General features: G+C 61.3%; 1 protein-coding gene and 1 long non-coding RNA gene across 2 annotated transcripts; one reads left to right on the plus strand and one right to left on the minus strand.

Moving 5' to 3' along the window:
* Positions 1-1,569: 1,569 nt before the first annotated feature.
* On the minus strand, positions 1,570-16,188 carry LOC120388200 (ribonuclease T2-like). Its single transcript, XM_039509866.1, is given in 11 exon segments — positions 1,570-1,776; positions 2,226-2,300; positions 2,504-2,552; positions 3,340-3,453; positions 3,876-3,940; positions 4,724-4,781; positions 4,861-4,928; positions 5,940-5,997; positions 6,961-7,045; positions 15,985-16,101; positions 16,104-16,188. Coding segments are annotated over 11 exon segments (897 nt in total). The 5' UTR covers positions 16,144-16,188; the 3' UTR covers positions 1,570-1,608.
* LOC120388201 lies at positions 8,834-16,052 on the plus strand. Its single transcript, XR_005590517.1, has 3 exons — positions 8,834-9,283; positions 14,815-14,899; positions 16,008-16,052. It is a non-coding gene; the product is annotated as an uncharacterized LOC120388201 (long non-coding RNA).
* Positions 16,189-16,315: the final 127 nt, after the last annotated feature.

Here is a 16,315-nt window from a genome sequence, read left to right on the forward strand (position 1 = left end):
AAAGCTCCAGCAACAGGTTTATACAGAGGGAGAAATCGGGCTAAATGCCTGGTATTGCTGTGGCAGCCAATCTGGTGCGTGACCCCATCAGTTACAGGCAGGTTGGCAGCTGCTGTGGGCCGGCAGGGCTGAACCAGCCAGCCCACCTTGGGGACGCTATAGCCCTGGTCATTCAAAGCCCGCTCCAATGAAACGGCCCCTCTCCCACGCAGAGTTTTTCCACACAACGCACAGTCAAGCTGTGGAACTCCTCGCCAGAGGATGTTGTGATGGCCAAGACTATAACAGGGTTCAAAAAAGAACTAGATTAAGTTCATGGAGGACAGGGCCATCAATGGCTATTAGCCATATCCCCCTGTTTGCCAGACGCTGGGAAGATGGATCCTTTGATGAGTCCCTGGGCTGTTCAGTCCCTCTGGGGCACCCAGCCTTGGCCACTGTTGGAAGACAGGCTACACGGACCTTTGGTCTGACACAGTCTGGCCGTTCTTATGGTCGTAAAAATCCAAACCCCCAACTCCCTAAATTTGCAACAGCATCTAGATTTTACTCCTTCAAGGCCTCTCCCAGGCCAGGTATTCTGGGTATTCCTGCAGGAGCGGTGGCCAGACCCCCCCCACCACAGGCTAGTTCACTTCCTACCAAGTGAGGTTGTCCACTGGGGGATGGGGGGGGGGGGAGTGGCACCATGGAGATCTGGGAAGGGGGTGGTAGCAGTAACAGGGCACAGAAGCATGTGGCATGACAAGGCCAGAAGAGGCGGCCTGGGAGTGGGCAGGGTTCAGAGCGATGTAATAGTTAGACGGACGGGGCATGTGTGATGGGGCCGGACACGGGGTGCTAGGTTAGGGGAACCCCTCAGGACTCGGACCAGACTGGGCTGCAGCCAGAGATCTCAGGAAATAGGCTTCTGGCAGCAGCTCTGAGTCTAACCAACACAAGAGAGAGAATGCTGGCAATCCCACGGGGGGTGGGGGAGCCGTCACTTTAGGGGGCACCCAGAGCCTTCCCCCCCCTCCCCCACACAAGGCAGGACTCCTGGGTTCCATTCCCAGCTCCGGGAGTGGGGTCCAGTGGTTAGAGCAGAGGGGCTCGGAGCTAGGACTCCTGGGTTCTAGTCCTGGCTCTGCAGGAGGAGTGTTGTCTAGTAGTCAGAGCACCAGGGTACGGGCTGGTAGTGAGGACTCCTGGCTTCTATCCCTGGCTCTGGGAGGGGAGGGGAGTCTAGTGGTTAGAACAAAGGCACTGGGTTGGTGAGCTCAGCCTTGAGGGCCAGGCATTCCTGCTGTCCCCACAGCTGCCCCGCTTGTCTGTGCCAGGTACAGAAGAGCGAGGCAGATGCCTTCTAGAGGGCTCTCTCCCTTTACCCCCTCCACTATGGGAATTTGTTCCCTTTTTAACCACGTTGGGTCCTGGATGCCAGGGTCCCGTGTAGCCAGCGGCCGTGGTTCTGTAGCAGGGACCGTGCTAACAAAATAATCGCATGCACGAGACTCAGTTGATCCTTCCCGAGGACTTTATTCTGGTGACGGAGCCCCTTATTTCCAGCCTTCCCTGGGGCTCTCTGCTGCTGAGCCACAAGACCCTCCCACCCACCCCCACCACCGGTCAGGGGCAGGGGTCCCGTGGGTTCTTCTGGTTCGGTGGGAAGTAGAAGATGCGTCTCTGGTTTTCACAGGGCCGGTAGGGGGAGAAATCCCGGGCTCCCTCCTCCAGGCACCCGGCAGAGAAGTTACTGAAGAGAGAGACCTTGAGCTGCACCAGGACCTGGCGGGCCTGTGGCACAGTGGGAGGGAAGAAGGGCATGAGGTATAGAACCAAGGAGCAGAAATAAAAGCTTTGCCATGCATTGACCTGCGGAACTCCCTGCTGCAGGAGAGAGAAGCCCTCGCATAGCTTCAGTAGAAGGCCCTGGAGGCTCAGCAAAAACACACAGCCCTACCCAGCTCCACGGCCCCATTCTCTGTGACCCCAAGCCCCTGCTCGGCCCCAGCACCCACAATCCCCCGCTGCGCCTGCCCAACCCCCATGTCCCATTCTCTGTTACCCAGAATCCCCTGGGGCTCTGCCCAACCGCAGCACCTCAGCCTCTGTTTTCCAGAATGCCCCATAGCCTCTGCTCACACCAGTGCCCCATTGTTTATTACCCAGAATCCCTGGTGGCTCCTACACTCCCCCATAGCTGTTGCCTGCAGGCCCCTGGGTAGCGTGAGAAAGGCACCCACCTGGCCATCGGTCACACACTGCAGCTGATGCTCCTTCCCCAGGACGGGCACCAAAGCCTCCTGGAGGGTCTGGAGCTGCGGAGGCAGGATGGGACGGGTCAGCAAGTAGGACATGGGGGTGGTGACGGGGGTGGGAATCCCCCCTCCACAAACCGTCATCTGCCAAGAGCAAACCCAGCCGGAAAAGGCCAGGGATCCCAAGGGGCGGGATGAGCCGAGCCCCTCACGCCAGGGACAGGGCCCTAGGGTGTCTGTGGGACAGCAGCCCTCGGGAGTACCTGGTAGCTGTGATTGCAGGACGGGAGGATCCCGGCTCTCTGGAACGCTCTGTGCAAAAGGGAGATGAATTGGGGTCAGATGGCGGGGCAGGGGGAGGTAAAAATCACCCCACAACGTCAGCTCTGCAGTGCCACCAGAACGCCAGCCTCCCATAGGCACCGCCCGGAGAGAGTTAGCCGCAGCTTCCCCATAGACAGACCCACCCCCAGACAGAGACCCTATTCACCCCACAAACATCCCCCTGAGAGAGAGTGCTGACCTGTAGATTGCCCCGCTACAGATCCCCTGAGAGAGAGAGACCCCCAGTGCTGTACATCGATCCCCAAGAGAGAGCCGGACCCCTGTTACAGATTGTCCCAACCCCCTAAAAGAGAGATCCCCCTATAGCTCCCCAACCCTGAGCTCCCCTCACTAGAGATCCCCCCAACACTAAGCTCCCCTCACTATAATCCCCCAACACCAAGAGATCCCCCTACTATAGATCCCCCAACACTGAGAGATCCCCAACACCAAGAGATCCCATACTATAGATCCCCAGCACCGAGAGATCCCCTCAATACAGATCTCCCACAGATGAAGATCCCCTAATTATAGATCCCCACCCTATAGATCCCTTCATGAGAGATCACCTCATGACAGATCCCCATCTCCCCCCAATCGCTCAGCCCATAACCCAAAGCCAGCGAGAGACCGAGCCCCTGCCCCAGTGGGAGCTTTGCTGTCACCAAGGGGTGGGGTGGGACGGGGGTTGGAAGTGTCTCCCCCCAGCCCCGCGGGGGGGGGTGGTCTCCCGTGTTCTCCCGCCCTGCGCCCGGCCCCCCTGCGCCCGGCTCACCCGTCAATGTTGTACGTGGTGCGCAGGCCGAGGGCCGCCCCGAAGTACTTGCTGGGGGAGCTCAAGGCCTCCATGCACCCAGCGCAGGTCCCGTGCTTCTGCCACTCTTCCTTCCTGGGGGGTGGGGGGGGGTTGGATAAATGCCCATGAGTCAGTCACATGCCCCCCTCCCCCAGGCCCCATGGTGGGAATCCAGGCTGGGGGGGCAGGGGGATCTGCCGGCCATGACACCCAACCCGGTACGCAGCCTCCCCGTGCCTCTGGCCTCTTCAGCATCCTCTCTGTGGCCTCCCCACTACCCTCCCCCCCCAGCTCCCTCCCCTCCACCGCAGTTCCCCCCCCAGCTCCCTCCCCACGGCGCCCCCCCCACACTTTCTCCTGCAGCTTGCCCCATTTCCCACCCCAAGTCCCAGCTCTAACCTCCCACACGTCCCCATCCCCGCCCCATCCTCTCCTCTCCATCAACCCAGCCCCTCCTCCCCTGATGGGCCTGAGAGCCCCCCGCCCCCCAACACTCCCCGGCCCCCCCCGCTCACCAGAATTTGAAGCTGCTGGCGTTGAGGAAGGTGGGCCAGTGCTGGGCCAGCTGCTTGGGCAGATCCTGGCGTAGGAGAGAAAAGCAGGGAAGGCTGAGAGGCCTCTCCCTTGTCCCGGGGGGTGGGGTGGGGGACAGGGGTCACCCTCCCCTGTACAGAGGAGACATCAGCTCCCAGCAGGCCACGCTCCAGCTCCATCCCCTCTGGGATGAGACCACAATCCACCCGTGCCCCCCAAGCCAGGGAATCATCCCTTCCTTCCCCCCGGCCCCAGCCAGGACTCCAAGAGGAGGTAGAACCCCCACTCCCCACCCCAGTCTCCCAGCCACGTACCCCTGGGGTGGGGTCACATAAGGGGGGGGATTTATTCTTTCCATTCCTCAGATCTAACCCTCAGCCTTGCCCTGCCCGTCCCTGATTCAGGGTCAGGAGCAGCTGGCTGCTTACCCACAGCTACCAAGGAGACACCAGGAGACGGGACTAGATTCTCCACCGCTTTGCATCCATTCACACTGGTACCTCTCGCACACATGGGGAAACTGAGGCACCAGGGAGGGACACTTGGCCTGCCCAAGGTCAGATAGGGTGTCTGTGGAAGAGCCAGGAAGAGAACCCAGGAGTCCTAGCTCCCAGCCCTCCTCTGCTCTAACAACTAGACACTACTCCCCTCCCGGGGCCAGGGATGGAACCCAGGAGTCCTAACTCCCAGCCCTCCTCTGCTCTAACCACTAGACACCACTCCCCTCCCGGGGCCAGGGATGGAACCCAGGAGTCCTGGCTCCCAGCCCTGCTGTGGTTGGATCAGGACGTACTGGATGTGGGGTCGGGGGGGGGGGGGCATCACTTACCATCAGGTCAGAGGGGAAGAGGTGCCAGCAGCTGCAGCAGTTCATGACGTTGCTGGGCCTGGGATCAAGGGGACAGAGTCAGGGGAAAGGCCGCTTTGACCCCGCGCCTCCCACCCGCATCGAGGGGCGTCTCTCACCAGAGCCCGTGGATGGTCCAGCTGTCGGCAGACTCCGGGATGACGCAGTCGAACCTCGGCCCTAGAGCCTCCAGGCAAAGGAACCGGGAAATGGTCACGTCCCAGTTTAGCCTGCCACCCCCCGCCCCACCCTCAGCTATTCCCACTGGAATCAGGACTCCTGGGTTCTAGCCCCAGCTCTGGGAGGGGAGTGGGGTCTAGTGGATAGAGCAGGGGGCTTGGGAGGCAGGACTCCTGGGTTCTATCCCCAGCTCAGGGAGTGGGGTCCAGTGGTTAGAGCAAGGGGACTGGGTTCCATTCATGGCTCTCCCTGCCTGCCCTTGAGCCAATCACACCCCCCACCCCGTGCCTCATTTTCCCCCTCGGTAGCACGGTGATATCACCACCTACTCAGCCGGGGGCAGCGGGGTGTGAGGTTTACCCGATGCTGCTATAAACGAAAAAATACCACGTGGAGACACACACACACACCCCGAACTAGGGTGGGGCCCATGAGAGCACATGATGCAGCTCAGGCCACCCTGCCCCGACGCACCACGGGGAGTCCGCTCACCCGGCTACCCACACGGGTTGTTCAGACCCGTCCGACTGAAATGACAATATCCTGTCAGGCAGCGAGTGTCTAGCGGTGGGGTGGGGGGCTAGATTGTCACCTTGCTCCTACCCAGGGATCGGACGCTCCATAAAGCAAGCCATGGGATCAGAGCAATGGGCCCATCTCACCTGGGATCCCCGACCCCCAGCCCCGCCAGCTCCAGACCAATCTAACCCGGTATTCTCCCCTGCCCTAGGGCAGACCACGGGCCCAGCTGGCCCCACGGCCCCTGCCCTCGGGCAGACCACGGGCCCAGTTGGCCCCACGGTCCCTGCCCTAGGGCAGACCACGGGCCCAGCTGGCAAGCAGCCACCCCGGTTTAGTTCCCTAATGCCAGGCTTTTCAGGCAGCACATGGGGCAGGTCCGCTTGCTACCTGTAGGTGGCAGCCGCAGCCAGGTATGGGGGCTGGGGGAGCGGAGGTGCTGGGGGGCAGGGATCGGATATAGGGGGGAAGGTTTGAGGGTGGGGCGGCAGGCACTCACCACGCAGAACGATGCCGGCCACATCTGGACAAACTTCATGCACTTCCAGCTGCAAAACCTAGAGAGGCAAAGCAGAGCTTTGCAGAGACCACACAGAGGCTGGGGGAGGAGACGGGGAAGTGGAAAGGAAGGGTGGCCTAGTGGCTTGGGGACTCTGGGTTCAAATCCCATCTCCCTACAGATTCCTTGGCCTTGGGCAAGTCACTTAGTCTGTGCCTCAGTTTTCCCATCTGTACAATGGGGATGATAGCCTCACAGCGGGGGAGGGGTTGGGAGGATAAAAGCACCAAAGACTGTGAGGTGCCGAGATGCTGCGGCACTGGGGGGCTGTGCAAGTAGCTCAGACAGACAGGAAGTAGAAAATCTGGAGCCTGATTCGGAGTCACCCCATTTCTGCACCCGGGGCAGGGCCAGGATGGGAGGTGGCTTTAAGCCCCCTTTGTCCTTCTCCCCACTCCCCATTCTTGGCCCTGTCAGGGCTGCCCTAACTCACACGCTGTCCCCTATGATCCCTTAGGAGTGGAGAATAACCACAGCACAGGGTCCTCCAGCCAGGCCCCCAATCTGCCCCCTGGGGGGCAGAGAATAACCCCAGCACAGGGCCCTCCTGCCATGTCCCCAGCCCACCTCCTACGCTGGGAGGCTCCCTGCACGGTGGGGAGAGAGGTCCCCAAGGGGCTTTCCCCAGCTCCTACCTCTGTGTTTCTTAAACAGACCTTGCACACCACATCGTCACCAATGCAAACCCTTCTCCCTGCCCCCCGGGTGAGTGGGGAGAGTCCCTCGCTAGGGGACGCTCTGCAACTTGCTTGCAGGGCAGGTGGGGACTCGGGGCTGTAATCTAGGGGTCAGTCCCCCCAGAATCCCCATATGAAGCCCACTGGGGATGGGGATCAGTGCGCCTATAGGTCCAGTGAGATCTCAGCTGGTCCCTGAGAATAGGAATGGGAGCCCTGGACCCCACTCTGCCCCCCCAGCGCGGGAGCCAGCAGGCACCAGTGCAAAGGAGCACAGCACCTACCCGCTTCGCTCCACCTGCTCCTCCCGGAGCATCTCCGCTCCGGCCAGCCACAGGAACAGCAGCACGGCCCCACGCACCATCGTCCCTGCAAGGCAAGAGCCAAAGTGCTGACACGGGGGAGCAACGGCAGCCACGGTTGTCCCCAGACGGCACAGGCCACGTCCTGCCAAACCCCCCCCCCCCGGGGCGGCACCCATCCTCGGTGGAAGTCACTGTCCAGGGGTGAATTCGGCCAAACATCTCTGGGTCTGTGTGGGAGCCCTGGGTTGGATCCGGCACCTCTCAGTTACCTCCCCGGGGGAGTTAATGGGGCGCAGGGTCACTCGGGGGAGGGGGCAAGTGGGGCAATTTGCAACTTTTTTTAATGGAAGGGGCCCCCGAAATTGCTTTGCCCCAGGCCCCCTGTATCCGCTGGGCAGCCCTGATGGGGCGCACTAGGAGGAGGGAATCTGGAGGGATCTGGGCTTGGAAAGCCCGGTTCACGAATGCCCAGCTCACCCTGCTCGGTCCGATCCGGCCAGTGCTGGAGAGAGACGCTGCCTGGCCGAAGGGTGGAGCCGGCCGGGGAGCCGAAAATGGAAAGCCCTCGAGCTGGTTTCACTTCTTCATGCAGCAAAACACGCCCCTCGAGCACAGATGTGCGGGGACCCTGGGGGCCCTCAGCCAGCACCGTCAGGAAGTTCGGTCGGTGGGTGGGTGCTGGGGGTGAGGGGTCTGGGGAGCTGCCCAAAGTGGATCCAGGAGGGATATTCCTCACTCAGGAAAGGGAGAGGATGGGGGGAGATCATCTCAGGTGAGGAGGTGCCTCCCTGGGCTACAGAGGAGCAGCCCCGGGGGGGCAGAGAATAGCCACAGTGCAGGGTGCTCCGGCCACGCCCCTGATTTGCCACCTATGGGCCCTGGGGGGCAGCGAATAGCCACAGCGCAGGGCACTCCGACCACGCCCCCGATCCGCCCCCTATGGGCCCTGGGGGGCAGCGAATAGCCACAGTGCAGGGCGCTCCGGCCACGCCCCCGATCCGCCCCCTATGGGCCCTGGGGGGCAGCGAATAGCCACAGCGCAGGGCGCTCCGGCCACGCCCCCGATCCGCCCCCTATGGGCCCTGGGGGGCAGCGAATAGCCACAGCGCAGGGCACTCCGACCACGCCCCCGATCCGCCCCCTATGGGCCCTGGGGGGCAGCGAATAGCCACAGTGCAGGGCGCTCCGGCCACGCCCCTGATCTGCCCCCTATGGGCCCTGGGGGGCAGCGAATAGCCACAGCGCAGGGCGCTCCGGCCACGCCCCCGATCCGCCCCCTATGGGCCCTGGGGGGCAGCGAATAGTCACAGCGCAGGGCGCTCGGGCCACGCCCCCAATCCGCCCCCTATGGGTCCTGGGGGGCAGCGAATAGCCACAGCGCAGGGCGCTCTGACCACGCCCCCGATCCGCCCCCTATGGGCCCTGGGGGGCAGCGAATAGCCACAGCGCAGGGCACTCCGACCACGCCCCCGATCCGCCCCCTATGGGCCCTGGGGGGCAGCGAATAGCCACAGCGCAGGGTGCTCCGGCCACGCCCCCGTCCGCCCCCTATGGGCCCTGGGGGGCAGCGAATAACCACAGTGTAGGATGCTCCAACCATGCCCCTGATCCGCCCCCTATGGGCCCTGGGGGGCAGCGAATAGCCACAGCGCAGGGCACTCTGACCACGCCCCTGATCTGCCCCCATGGGTCCTGGGGGGCAGCGAATAGCCACAGCGCAGGGTGCTCCGGCCACGCCCCTGATCCGCCCCCTATGGGCCCTGGGGGGCAGCGAATAGCCACAGCGCAGGGCGCTCTGGCCACCCCCCTGATCCACCCCCTATGGGCCCTGGGGGGCAGCGAATAGCCACAGTGCAGGGTGCTCTGACCACGCCCCCGATCCGCCCCCTATGGGCCCTGGGGGGCAGCGAATAGCCACAGTCCAGTGCACCCTGGCCATGCCCCATACTGGGGGGTGGCTTCTTGGGGGGCTGTTTCCTGTTCCTCAGTGGCCTGAGCCTCAGGCCTCTATTCTCCCTCGTCTTGGGACCTGTCCTGCCCTCTCTCCCCACCCCCCCAGGAGGCCGTGGGGGGTCCATGGCCCCGGAGAGCCGCCCAGGCCTCTTGGCTTCAGCTTGCGACTGGAGCTCAGCTGCTGCCCTCGGTCTGGCAGCGGGACAGGCAGAGCGCCAGCCCCCCGCCCAGCAGCGTCCTTGTAAGGCCGGGACAGAGGGCGACGGGCGCAGGGGGCAGGAGAGAAGGAGACAGGCGACGAGAGGAGAGGAGAGCGCGGCCCAGGCCCAGGACGATGCAGGCCCTTCTGGTAACGAACGCCCCCGCCACCTCCGCAGGGCAACCCCCTCAGAGCCACCCCGATCCAAACACCCTGCCGGCCCCAGCCCCCTCATCAGGGTGCAAGTCCCCAGTCGGACCCCTCCGGATCCACCCCCAATCTAAACACCCCTGTGGATCCAGCCCCCCTCCGGATCCACCCCCAATCTAAACACCCCTGTGGATCCAGCCCCCCTCCGGATCCACCCCAATCTAAACACCCTGTGGATCCAGCCACCCTCCGGATCCACCCCCCAATCTAAACACCCCTGTGGATCCAGCCCCCTCCGGATCCACCCCCCAATCTAAACACCCCTGTGGATCCAGCCCTCCGGATCCACCCCAATCTAAACACCCCTGTGGATCCAGCCCCCCTCCGGATCCACCCCCCAATCTAAACACCCCTGTGGATCCAGCCCCCTCCAGATCCACCCCCCAATCGAAACCCCCCGGTGGATCCAGCCCCCCGCCGGCTCCACCTCCAATCTAAACCCCCCTCTGGATCCAGCCCCCCTCCGGATCCACCCCCCAATCTAAACACCCCTCTGGATCCAGCCCCCCTCCGGATCCACCCTCCAATCTAAACACCCCTGTGGATCCAGCCCCCCTCCGGATCCACCCCCCAATCTAAACACCCCTGTGGATCCAGCCCTCCGGATCCACCCCAATCTAAACACCCCTGTGGATCCAGCCCCCTCCGGATCCACCCCAATCTAAACACCCCTGTGGATCCAGCCCCCTCCGGATCCACCCCAATCTAAACACCCCTGTGGATCCAGCCCCCCTCCGGATCCACCCCCCAATCTAAACACCCCTGTGGATCCAGCCCCCCGCCGGATCCACCCCAATCTAAACACCCCTGTGGATCCAGCCCCTCCGGATCCACCCCAATCTAAACACCCCTGTGGATCCAGCCCCCTCCGGATCCACCCCAATCTAAACACCCCTGTGGATCCAGCCCTCCGGATCCACCCCCAATCTAAACACCCTGTGGATCCAGCCCCCTCCGGATCCACCCCAATCTAAACACCCCTGTGGATCCAGCCCCCTCCGGATCCACCCTCCAATCTAAACACCCCTGTGGATCCAGCCCTCCGGATCCACCTCCAATCTAAACACCCCTGTGGATCCAGCCCCCCTCCGGATCCACCCCCCAATCTAAACACCCCTGTGGATCCAGCCCCCCTCCGGATCCACCCTCCAATCTAAACACCCCTGTGGATCCAGCCCCCCTCCGGATCCACCCACCCATCTAAACACCCTGTGGATCCAGCCCCCCTCCGGATCCACCCCCAATCTAAACACCCCTGTGGATCCAGCCCCCCTCCGGATCCACCCCCAATCTAAACACCCCTGTGGATCCAGCCCCCCTCCGGATCCACCCCCAATCTAAACACCCTGTGGATCCAGCCCCCTCCGGATCCACCCCAATCTAAACACCCCTGTGGATCCAGCCGCCCTCCGGATCCACCCCCCAATCTAAACACCCCTGTGGATCCAGCCCCCTCCAGATCTACCACCCCCATCTAAACACCCCCGTAGATCCAGCCCCCCTCCAGACACCCTCCAATCTAAACATCCCCTTGGATCCAGCCCCGCTCTGGATCCACCCCTCAATCTAAACACTCCTGTGGATCCAGCCCTCCAGATCCACCCCCAATCTAAACACCCCGTGGATCCAGCCTCCCTCCAGATCCACCCATGGATCCAGCCTCCCTCCAGATCCACCCCCAATCTAAACACCCCCCTGGATCCAGCCTCCCTCCAGATCCACCCCCCAATCTAAACACCCCTTGGATCCAGCCCCCAAGATCTAAGCCCCCAATCCAAACACCCCCTCAGATCCACACCCCAGATCCATACACCCCCTCAGCTCTAACCCCTCCCTGGATCCACACACCCCCAGCTCCAAGGAGGTCCAACTCCCCAGATCTGAACACTTCCAAGATTCAATCCCCTGCCCCCTTCTTGTGTGTGAATCACTCCCCTGCGCTTTGCTGTCTCTAACCTTTGTTCCCTGCTGGGCACCGGCTTGTTGCCTTCGGCGGCTGGTTTTTTAAATCCCTTCAGTCCGGTGCCTTTCAATAGCGAGGCCCTGACCCTCCTCTGCTGTGCTGCAGTTTCAGCCCAGTGTAAACACCGGGAGCAACTCCTGATTTACACCCTGGGTAAGCAAGAGCCCGACCAGGCACTGCGAAACTTATTATGTGTATTACGGTAGCGCCTCAGACGTGGGCCATGACCCCATTGCGTTAGGCGCTGTACATTTTTAAGGCTCTTCGGTGTATTACGGTAGTGCAGAGGCGCCCCACTCATGGAGCAGGCCCCCACTGCGAACTCACACGGCACCTGGCCCAAGGCCCTCACCATCTGCATACACAACAAAGACAATAGGTGCAGGCAGCCAGGGGAAGCATCAGGGAACGTTCCCAATTAAAGGCCCGGACTCCAGCTTCGGTCCGTTTAGCGCTTTCACCAGATCCTACCGGTTCTGGTTTTCTGAGCCATCCCACAATGACCCTGGGAAACCCCCCCAAACAGGGGTCCTCTTCTTCCCCCTCCCCCGCTACGTATACACACACAGACACGGATTCCCACAAACTGGAAATGATTCCGGTGCCACTGCGCTGGTTTGTTACGTGCCTGGGAAGAGGCAAGTACAAAAAAGCCCCCGAAACTGCAGAGCAATGTAAAAAAAAAAGCGGGGGGGAGGTGAGAAATATGCCCAGGAATGGATCTGCCTGGCACCTCGCTCCTGTGCCGGCGGGTGCTTCGGAACGTAGATTCGGTACACAGGTGGGTTGGCACGGTGGGTAGACGGAGGGATGGGCGCTAGGTAGAACGGCTGGCGTGTAAGCAGCTAGCCAGAGGGTGGCATGGCAGAGGACGGGTGGCCTGAGCTGTGACTCGTGGTGTGACCTGGGGCGAGTCACTGCAGCTCCCTGGGCCTCTGTTTCCCCATCTGTGAAATGGGATAATCAGCCTTCCCTCGGCTGGCTAGACTGGGAACCCTTCAAGGCAGGAACTGACTCTGACTCTGACCTTGGTCAGGGTCTGCGCAGCGCCCGGCCCGACGGGGCCCTGATTTCGGTCGGGGTGTGGGCAGCGCCCGGCCCGACGGGGCCCTTATTTCGGTCGGGTGGGCTGCAGGGATGTTTTCTAGGTGGATTAGATCTGCTGCTTCGGGGGTTAAGCAGAAGGAGGGTACAGATAAGGGCGAGTAAAGAGGGGTAGACCCCAGAGGTAAGGTGCAGGGAGAGGAAAGGGCACAGAGGCCTCTGCCGCTGCAGTTTCACTTTCCCAAGATGACTTTAGGTCTATTGGTGTGAGCAGTGGGATTCCCAGTCCCGCTCCCAGCAATGGCCTTAGGCCAGGCTGGAGGCTGCTCTGGGAAATCTGGACCCGTCCACGAGTTTCTTAGCAGCCTCTGCAGCACCATGACATCTTGTAGCAAACTGAGGGGTTCTCACTCTGGCCCCATCTGATGCCCGGGTGCTCCCGGCAGCCCGGATCCTGCAGCGTGAGCCAGATTGTGACCCCCGTTACACACCAGTGTAAATCCATTAGCCAGACCCCGGGTGCAGGGTGCTGTACGTCCCCACCAGCTCTCTCTCTCGCTGACCCAGCCTCACTAGCCAGCCCCACTTTCACATGTGCTTTCACGTCCGAGCAACTGCTGCTTTCACTCTGTCTGTTCAGGAAACAGAAGCTGCACTGGGGTGTCACACGGCGGAAGGGTGGGGGGAGCTCCTGAACCTGGGCTCCGCTCTACCACCCGGCCCTGCACCCGCCCTTGATTCAGCCCAGCTGTTCTAGCGTGGTATGTGGGAATCCTGACTGCCAGTCTCCCCTGCTCTAACCACTAGACCCCACTCCCCTCCCAGCCCAGGGACAGAACCCAGGAGTCCTGACCCTCAGCCTGGGTTTGTCTCTCTGCTGGTCTGGGCCTTGTACTGGCATTTGCATGCATTAGATGCAAGGCAGGGTGGAAACCAGAACCCAGCAAGATGATTCTGATCTCGCTCAGCGCGGTGTAAATAAGGAGTGACTCTCCTTGGGTCACTGGGGCTCATTCCCCTCTCGCTCAGCCCGGAGTAAATCAGGAGTGACTCCCCTTCGGTCACTGGGCCTCATTCCCCTGTCGCTCAGCCCGGTGTAAATCAGGAGTGACTCCCCTTGGGTCACCGGGGCTCATTCCCCTCTCACTCAGCCCAGTGTAAATCAGGATTGACTCCCCTGGCATCACCGGGGCTCATTTCCCTCTCGCTCAGCCCGGAGTAAATCAGGAGTGACTCCCCTGGCATCAATGCCAAGACAACAGGACCAAGCCGCACTGGGCCATCTCCTCCCAGAGACTGGGACCTATGTGGGGGGGAGGGTTTGATTTCACTCTATTCTGTAGGTTCCTCATCACCTTTGCCCTCCCCCACCCTGTCCTCCCTCCCCTCGGCCGTATCACAGACCTCCCGCGTGGGATCCCTCCGCTCCTTCGCCACCTCCACCCGCCACCAGGTGAAAAACAAAGTCCTTGAACATCAGAAGCTCTTTCAGGTGAGACAGACCCCAGCTTGAGAGAGGCGAAGGGAGAGGGAGGGGCCAGGGGATGGAGTAGAGTGGGGGGAGGTTGGCGGTCAGGACGCCTGGGTTCTAGCCCCAGCTCTGGGTGGGGAGTGGGGTCTAGTGGTTAAAGCTGGGGTGGGGTCAGGACTCCGGGGCTTTGTTGCCAGTTCTGCCGTGGATGCAGGGTATAATCTTGGGGGGTAGGTGTTCAAGTCCCTGCAGCGATTAGTGCCTCAGTTTCCCCACCCATTAAATGGGGATGGTAGCCATGTGTGGGTGTTGGCAGGGTTAGTGCGGGGGGGGATCCCAGCATGAGTGAGGGGGACGGGGAGGAAGAAATGGGACCTTGACCCCCACCACTGGCAATGGGGCAGCTGCCTCCTGTGCACCCCCTCAGAGCCTGAGGTCACTCTACGGCATCCCTGCCTCAGTTTCCCCCCTTCTCAGGGCTCCCTCAATCACCCTATGAGAACAAACTCTTCTCTGGGTCAGCAACCCCCTCCTGGGGGCTGGATTTGTTACCCCAAAGCCAGTGCGTAAACCTCCAACCAGTCCATGCCGCTCATCTCTCAGGCCAGGGCCTGCAGCCATCCCAGGCCAGGGCTGTCTCCCTGGCCGGCCTCCTGCTGCTCTTTATAGGGACATCTGCCCCCAGCTGGCTCTGCTAATTAACCCCACCCCAGCCCAGGAGCGGGGGCAGGGCTAAGGGGACGGGGCTGGCTGGCTGGCTCCAGGCCTCTGGCTCTTAAAGTGGCAGTCCACAGTCCACCTCTTTACACCCCCCAACCGGCCGCTACCCCCATGCTGCCACCCGTGCGGGCAGCCATGGCTCTTTCCTTTTCTTTGAATCTGTCCCATTCTCTGCACAAAGGATGTCCCATTGCTCGGAAGTGCAGGGACCCTTGCAATTACAGGGGGCGGGGGCTGGTTTCCTGACCCCCCCTGTTTTCCTTCTCTGCCTAGGCGGATAACGGCCTGCCCGTGCATCTGAAAGGGGGCATGGTGGATGGCTTGCTGTATCGACTCACTATGACCATCACTGTCTTTGGTAGGTGCTGCTTCCTGCTCGGGACGCCTGGGTTCTATCCCTGGCTCAGGGTGGGGAGTGGGGTGTAGTGGTTAGAGCAGAGAGGGGTGCTGGGAGTTAGAACTCCTGGGTTCTCTCCCTGGCTCAGGGAGGGGAGTGGGGTGTAGTGGTTAGAGCAGGGGGCGCTGGAAGCCAGGACTCCTGGGTTCTATCCCTGGCTCGGGGAAGGGAGTGGGGTGTAGTGGTTAGAGCAGGGGGGCTGGGAGGCAGGGCTCCTGGGTTCTCTCCCTGGCTCAGGGAGGGGAGTGGGGTGTAGTGGTTAGAGTGGGGGGGGCTGGGAGGCAGGACTCCTGGGTTCTGTCCCTGGCTCAGGGAGGGGAATGGGGTGTAGTGGTTAGAGCAGGGGGGCTGGGAGGCAGAACTCCTGGGTTCTATTCACAGCTCTTTCACAGGAGTAGGGTCTAGTGGTTAGAGTGTGGGGGAGGGTTGTGCTGAAAGCTAGAAATCCTGGGTTCTCTCCCTAATTCAGGGACTAGTGGTTAGAGCAGGGAGCTAGGAATCCCCCCTTCTCGGTTCAGTCATTAGTTGTTTAATGGAGCTGCAGCAAAGTCCCCTTGGGTCATAAGCACAATTTGAATCAAACGTAAGCCTGGTAGCTCTTAAAATAAAAGCCCAGGCCAGAAAGAGAAATGAAACTGAACAAAGCCTGTTTCCGTCCTTGTTGTCATGATCCTTTTCTAGACCTATTTCCCTTCTGATTTGAGATCAGCCCCTTTGGGGACTCGCAGAGGTATCGAGGGGGAAAGATTTAGCTGTGAATGAGGCAGGGTGTTGTAGCATTTCCTAGTGGTTAGAGCGGGGGTGGGGCTGGGAATCAGGATCCCTGGGTTCTATTCCCAGCTCTGGGAGGAAGAGAATTCAGTGGTTTAGAGCAGGGAGAAGTGGGAGGCAGGACTCCTGGGTTCTATCCCCAGCTCTGGGAGGAGAGTGGGGTTCAGTGGTTAGAGCAGGGGGGGCTGGGAGCCAGGACTCCTGGGTTCTGTGTGCATCAGGGGCAGCGGTATGGTGTAGGGTTTGGGCCTCTCTTTCTATTCTGAGAATCCTACCAGTCATTCTCTTGCCGTTCCAGGCTCCTGTTACTCCGTCTTCTCGCTGGTCAGAGCTGCTTTCCCCCAGAAGAACAAATGAGATGGCAGCCTGGAATAGCTGGTTCCCCTGCCCCACTGGGGCCTGTTTGGGGCTGGAAGCAGAGAGCGGACAGCCATGTAATTTAAGAAAACCCCTCAGAAATCAATAAAAAGCACCTTTAAAAACGGTGTCAGGGTAAGACCCCCCTTTGGGGGGCAGGGGGTGAGTGGGGTGGGTCTAACGTGAGCACGGTGAGGGGATCCAAATTTCTTTCCAAATACTGGAATGACTCTCAGCAGCTGCTGGGCT

Source organism: Mauremys reevesii, linkage group 22, assembly GCF_016161935.1.
Source record: "Mauremys reevesii isolate NIE-2019 linkage group 22, ASM1616193v1, whole genome shotgun sequence".
NCBI classification, from domain to species: Eukaryota; Metazoa; Chordata; order Testudines; family Geoemydidae; genus Mauremys; species Mauremys reevesii.